Source organism: Plecotus auritus, assembly GCF_963455305.1.
Source record: "Plecotus auritus genome assembly, chromosome: 7".
Lineage (NCBI taxonomy): Eukaryota > Metazoa > Chordata > Mammalia > Chiroptera > Vespertilionidae > Plecotus > Plecotus auritus.
In genome coordinates, this window is record NC_137774.1 from 99,152,150 (window position 1) to 99,158,205 (window position 6,056).

General features: G+C 40.7%; 1 protein-coding gene across 3 annotated transcripts in view; it reads left to right on the forward strand.

Annotated features, from left to right (window-relative positions):
- ZNF608 (zinc finger protein 608) overlaps positions 1-5,037 on the forward strand; it is a gene marked incomplete at its 3' end in the record, with an annotated part of 108,213 nt that extends 103,176 nt beyond the window's left edge. The window contains exons 7-10 of one of the 3 annotated variants that reach the window (XM_080677762.1): positions 49-221; positions 1,986-2,139; positions 4,256-4,302; positions 4,866-5,037. In XM_080677762.1, coding sequence (XP_080533888.1) covers positions 49-221; positions 1,986-2,139; positions 4,256-4,302; positions 4,866-4,901 — 410 coding nt within the window. Of the gene's footprint in view, positions 1-48; positions 222-1,985; positions 2,140-4,220; positions 4,307-4,865 lie in introns of those variants that run through there. The other 2 variants (XM_080677760.1, XM_080677761.1) reach the window with 2 other exon arrangements.
- Positions 5,038-6,056: the final 1,019 nt, after the last annotated feature.

Sequence of the window (6,056 nt, forward strand, 5' to 3'; positions counted from 1 at the left end):
TTAAGATGTAGCTCATAACTTGACGTGGCATTTGTTGTTTATCTGCAGGGGCCTATCTCTCTCCAGGATTTCATTATCCTGTTTATGGGAAGATGTCGGGGAGAGACGAGGCCGAGAAAGTCAATACCAGCCCCAGCATCAACACGAAAACGACCACTGAATCGAAAGCACTGGATTTGCTCCAGCAGCACGCCAGCCAATACCGCAGCAAGTCCCCTGCTGTAAGCCGCCTTTTGTTCTCATTTAAAAGTCCTGGGTTTTGTGGGGGAGGAAAAGGGACATACTAGAGAACAGTCTTGAAATATAAATGGTTTTGGAACCCAGCTGTGATGTCTGGATGCTGTTTTATCCAGATACATAAAGAGTGGAATGTTCAAAAGTAAGATGGTTTCAAACGAGGGAAAAAAAAATGTTCAAGTGTATATGGTGGTCACAAGCTTTTCTATTGCAAAACCTATACTTTGCCTTTCCAGGAGGATGCATGTTAGGTGGACATTTAAATTCATAGGATCCATCTTTTGGTGCAAAATATTTGTGATGCAAGATATTTGGATGCACTTGCATGCCAGAGTGAGTAACTTGGCTCAGGCGTGGTGGCTGCATCTGTTCTTTTTTTGGCCTTGACTCATCGTCATGTCCCTACAACTCGCTGAAATAATGCAGACGTGTGTCCTTGTGAGAGATGGCTCTCCCGACACGCTGCCTCCCCGGCCCCTGCCCAAAAAGACAGTTCTGAAGGGAGACAAAAGAAAGGATGTGGTTGCTCTTGGCGAGAAAGAGAGGTTTGGAATAAAGTAAAATACAGCATCTGTGATGTGAATGAGTCCACCAGAGACTCGAAAGAAACTAGAAAAGATGATTTATGAATCTTTGTCTGTGAGTACTACTTCTAGTGCAAAGATTTTTCTCAAGTGAGAAAAAGAATTTTAGTGAAAGGGTGGTTAAGCTCTGGTGGATAAAAATGTATCAAAAAATACATGAACCTTAACCAAACTGTAATCTGGGAGAATAGAGCTTCTTCTGAGTGTACTGAAATGGGAGATTCTGGAATGCTTCTGGAGACGCAGGGCAATGATTTGCTGTACCTGATAGTGGCATCTAATAGAATGCATTTTTCAATGGAACAAAACAGACGAAGATATTTAAAATTACAAGATAGATTCTCCCCACAAAATGTGAATGAAGTAAAAAGGTAATCAGAAAACTTGACCTTGAAGAAATTCCTTACAACTACTTCTTTTCCTTGACCCTATATTTAAAAGTTGTTTCTGGCCAGGCCAGCGTGGCTCAGTGGTTGAGTGTTGACCTATGGACCAGGACAGTGGTCGGCAAACTCATTAGTCAACAGAGCCAAATATCAACAGTACAATGATTGAAATTTCTTTTGAGAGTCAAATTTTTTAAACTTAAACTTCTTCTAACGCCACTTCTTCAAAATAGACTCACTCAGGCCGTGGTATTTTGTGGAAGAGCCACACTCAAGGGGCCAAAGAGCCGCATGTGGCTCGCGAGCCGCTGTTTGCCGACCACTGGACCAGGAGATCACCATTCAATTCCCAATCAGGGCACATGCTCAGGTTGTGGGCTCAATCCCAGTGGGGGAGGCAGGAGGCAGCCGATCTATGATTCTGTCTCATCTATCATTAATGTTGCTATCTCTCCTTTCCTTTCTGAAATCAATAAAAATATATTAATAAAAATAAAAGTTTCTGGGAAGAAATTGAGTAGATTCTTAATCTAAAATATGAGTAAATAGAGAAGTCATTTGAGGAGATTATTGGTTCCCCTTTTGGGTAGACCAGTTCTGTTGACTTAATTCCAATGGAAACTGAAGCTTTTTTGACTTGATCTTCAACTAATAAGTAATTTTAAGTATCTGTGTATTTGCTTTTTAATCGTTAACGTATATTGCTGAAAGGACAGAGGTGGTACTCCCACTGCTGTTTTGCAGAGACTAATGGGATAATCTCTCTGTTCTGTTGCAGCCGGTGGAGAAGGCTACAGCTGAGCGGGAACGGGAAGCAGAGAGGGAGAGGGATCGCCACTCCCCCTTCAGCCAGCGGCACCTGCATACGCATCATCACACCCATGTAGGCATGGGTTACCCGCTAATCCCTGGTCAATACGACCCTTTTCAAGGTCAGCAGCTCTATCGTCGTGCCTTTCTTCGTTCCGCTTTGGAAAGCGGTTGCCCACACTGCCTTTCATGTCTTAAAGATACTGAGCTTTGAGTGAAGGTTAGCTCTGGGGAGGGTTTTCAACATGTACTTGTTAGTATTTCCTAGTAGCAAAACTAAGGCTATCCCACACCTTTGTATTCTGCTAAGACACAGAATGCTACCACTTAATAATTGTCACTTGTTGATGTTATCAGCGGCTTACTGTTACCTCGCAGGCTAAGGGTGGCGGCCAGTGTCTGGGGCACTGACTATAGCAATCAGAAGATCAGATAGCTACTTGAGGGAATTGTGGAAGCAGGGAGGCATGGTGGGAGGCTTCGTGAAATTGTCCTGATTTCTGCAGGCCTTTTAAGTTGTTCTTTTCTCATGGAAGTAACAGAAGTAACATGGTCATTTTTTATGACCTCATTCAGGGACTCCCCACAGCCCTTCACTGCTGTGACTCTTTCACTAAAGATGGAGAAACATCTTTTTTTTTAAAATATGTTTTTATTGATTTTCTAAGAGAGAGAGAGATAGAAACATCGATGTCAGAGTGGAACATCGATCGACAGCCTCCTGCACGCTCTATTGGGGAACGAGCCCATAGCCCAGGCATGTGCCCTGACCAGGAGTCAAACTGGGGACCTCTCAGTGCACAGAATGACGCCCAACCAACTAAGCCACATTTTACCAGGATCGAGAAACATCTTTTAAAAAGCCATAGAATTAACAGGCGGGAGCCTTGAACTCATGGTGCTGTAGTTGAGCATGTGCCATTTGTCCTAACTCTGTCACCTCCCAGCAGATGAGCCATGGCACCGGCTCTCCCAATAGATCACCTGCTAGGATCTTGCTGTCTTCACTCTGGCTGCCACAAAATACCACAGTCTCTATGGCTTTAAACAACAGGGATTTATCTCCTCATAGTTCTGGAGGCTGGAAGTCTGAGATCAGGGTGCCAGCATGGTCAGTTTCTGGTGGAAGCTCTTCCTGGCTTGTAGGCGACTGTCATCATGCAATGTGCTCATCTGACCTGTTCGCTGTGCTGGGGGGCTGGGCGGGGGAAGGGGAGAGAGAGTGTTGCTCTCTGATGTCTCTTCTCATAAGGACACAAATCCTGTTGGATCAGGGCCCCACCCTTATGAACTCATTTAATTTTAATTACTTCCTTGTAGGGTCCTGTCTCCAAATATAGTCACATTGGGGATATGACTTCCCATTAGGAATATTGGAGGGACACAATTCAGTCCATAGCTAGTGCTTGCCAAGTTGCCTCTTACTCTGCTGTGGGAATAGAAGATGATATGTTTGCAAGTGCTTCCAAAAGTAGGAAGAGCTCTACACTTGTGAAGGGTCATTTTAAATTATTCAACTCATGTTACTTGGTGTCAACTAGGGTGTTAAAAGGGAACATAAAGGACATAGAAGGAAAGAGTGATCTTCCCTAGGTTTGTTTCCTCTACTTTGTCCGAAATTGTTTTCTATAGAATTAAAAAGAATTTTCTGTTGGCATCTGCATGGCATTTGGAGCTATTACAATAGTTCTCTGAGTGTTGCCTTTCTCTTGCATGGTAAAAGTTAAGGCTATTTCTGAGTTTGGTTCACTGATTCCATGTACCTTTGGGATGCATTGTGTTCAATCACTGGGGAAAATGTTAACGTGATAAGTTATTACGAAAGTATTGTATTCTAAGCAAATAGCATGTCATTTCTGTAATTCACTGTGACTTTTGATTCCTGTTGTTACCTGGTGGCCATTATCTCTCCTGAGCTTCCTATTCAGGAATGCGTGCAAACCGTTTAGCACCATGCAGAGCCAGATAGATGGAATGCTATATTCTCTTTGGATAGCTATTAAGAAAACCTCAGAGTATTCGATAGAGGGACACATATTGGTTAGGCCAAGCGGCTTGCAATCTGTCCTTGTTGCATGAAACATTTCGTGTGTGTGTCAGGAAAAGACATACCACTGCTGCTGTGTCTGCAGCCCTTTACCACTGGCCTGTGTCTACTTGTATCTTTCTGAATGTCTCAGAACCCTGCGCTTTCCCCCACTAGGCTTGACCTCTGCCGCCCTCGTTGCCTCTCAGCAGGTGGCTGCCCAGGCATCTGCATCAGGAATGTTTCCTGCACAAAGAAGGTAACTATTCTTTACATTTTTGAATCAGGTTTTTAGGTAGAGACATTTCAATGGGTGGGAGGAAGCAAGAACAGGCATTTTAGACCAAAAACTTAGGTCCTGAGGGTTTTCTATTGTTGTACTGCATGTGCTTTTATGCCACTATGCTTCACATACAACTTCTATTCCACAATCCTCATTCTATAGCTGTAATGTAGATCCGTACGTAACTGACCCGACGTTTAAACAGTTGGATAGTTTCTAGGGTTATCCTCAGAGCTCTGATAAAATAATTCACTATAACTCCCTTTGTGTTACTATGTTTAAAAATAAATTTGCAAATGGAGAAGTTTATTTTCATAATGTTAAAGGTAATGTTCTTTATTTTTAATTATCCCTCAAGTGTTTTTAAAAAGGGAAAGAATACATTTTTACAATGTATATCATTACCCTGTGTTCATTCACTTTCTATGGAATTGAATTCCATGAATTAAATAGAACTAAAATAAGCCTATCAATCTCATGCTTTTCATATTTTCAAATGTGTATAGAACCCTGTGCTAAGGTTGTCTTTTCTTTTGCAGAGAATAACAAGATTGGAAATGTACGTTGTCATGTGACTGGATCACATGGGGAAGCGCTTTATACAGACATCAGTTCCATGGTGTTAATTTGAAATGCCTTAATGGCAGGCAAAAACCAGTCATTTCATTTTTGTAAATTACAGATTTTATCACAGAGTAACAAATGTTGCTGTAATTAAACTTCTGTTTTATATATATATACGTATACATATATGTATATATACATATATATATATATTCTTTACTTTTTGTATCAGTAACCAGGCTCGCACACACAGGGTCTGCTGCCAAGTTGCAAACCACTCAGTAAAGGAAATAAAAAATGTATCTGTCATGTTGAAAAGTGTTAGCCACAAAAGGCTACTTACTTTCTTTTCCTTTTCCTTTGAATTGTAAATAACTAATGTTATGTATCAGTGTGCCTGAACCTTGCATATCCTTCAGATATTTCCCATAAGCCCCTCAGAAAGGCTAACTGTGATGATGACACTTGGTACAATTTAGACGTCTATTTGGTGGCTCCTGTTAAAGACGCATCAGTGTAAAATGTTCCTGTAGTCACTGTTTGTACTTGTGTATTGTGGAAAAAATACTTTTGGAAGGCATGGGGTTGCCAGTACCACAAAAACTGTGTTGTACATAATGTAAAGATTAAAATGGGGACATAATGAGCATCTGTGAATAATGAGGTGTCATTTTTTGATAATCTTGAATGGCAAATAACCCAATAGCCTGCATACCAGAGACATCTGTGATTGTTCTATTACTTGAATAGTCCTGCAGTCCCCCCCCCCCCTTTTTTTTTAATGTTTACAATTATCCAGTTTTAGAAGAGAGAGACTTTAACGCCATTGCCTGGTTACTTGTTTTATGCTGTAATCTAGTTTATTTTATGTAAAATGTATATTGAATGCTTTCCTTTTTTATACCTGCCTTAAATAATTTGGCAATCAGAATTAAAAAGTTTTTTTTTTTATAATGGCTTCTTGTCTGTGTCATGTTATTGCCAGCTGGCTGATGGTGATTCTAATTTTCAAAGAAAGGTTTCCTAATGTTATGAATGTCCGATGCATAAAATATGATATATAGATAATAACTTTTCTTATATGATACACAGGTATAATAGCCAAATAGTATATTTAATTCAGTGGATATATGCATATTTGCTGGATATTTACACTGAACATGGAG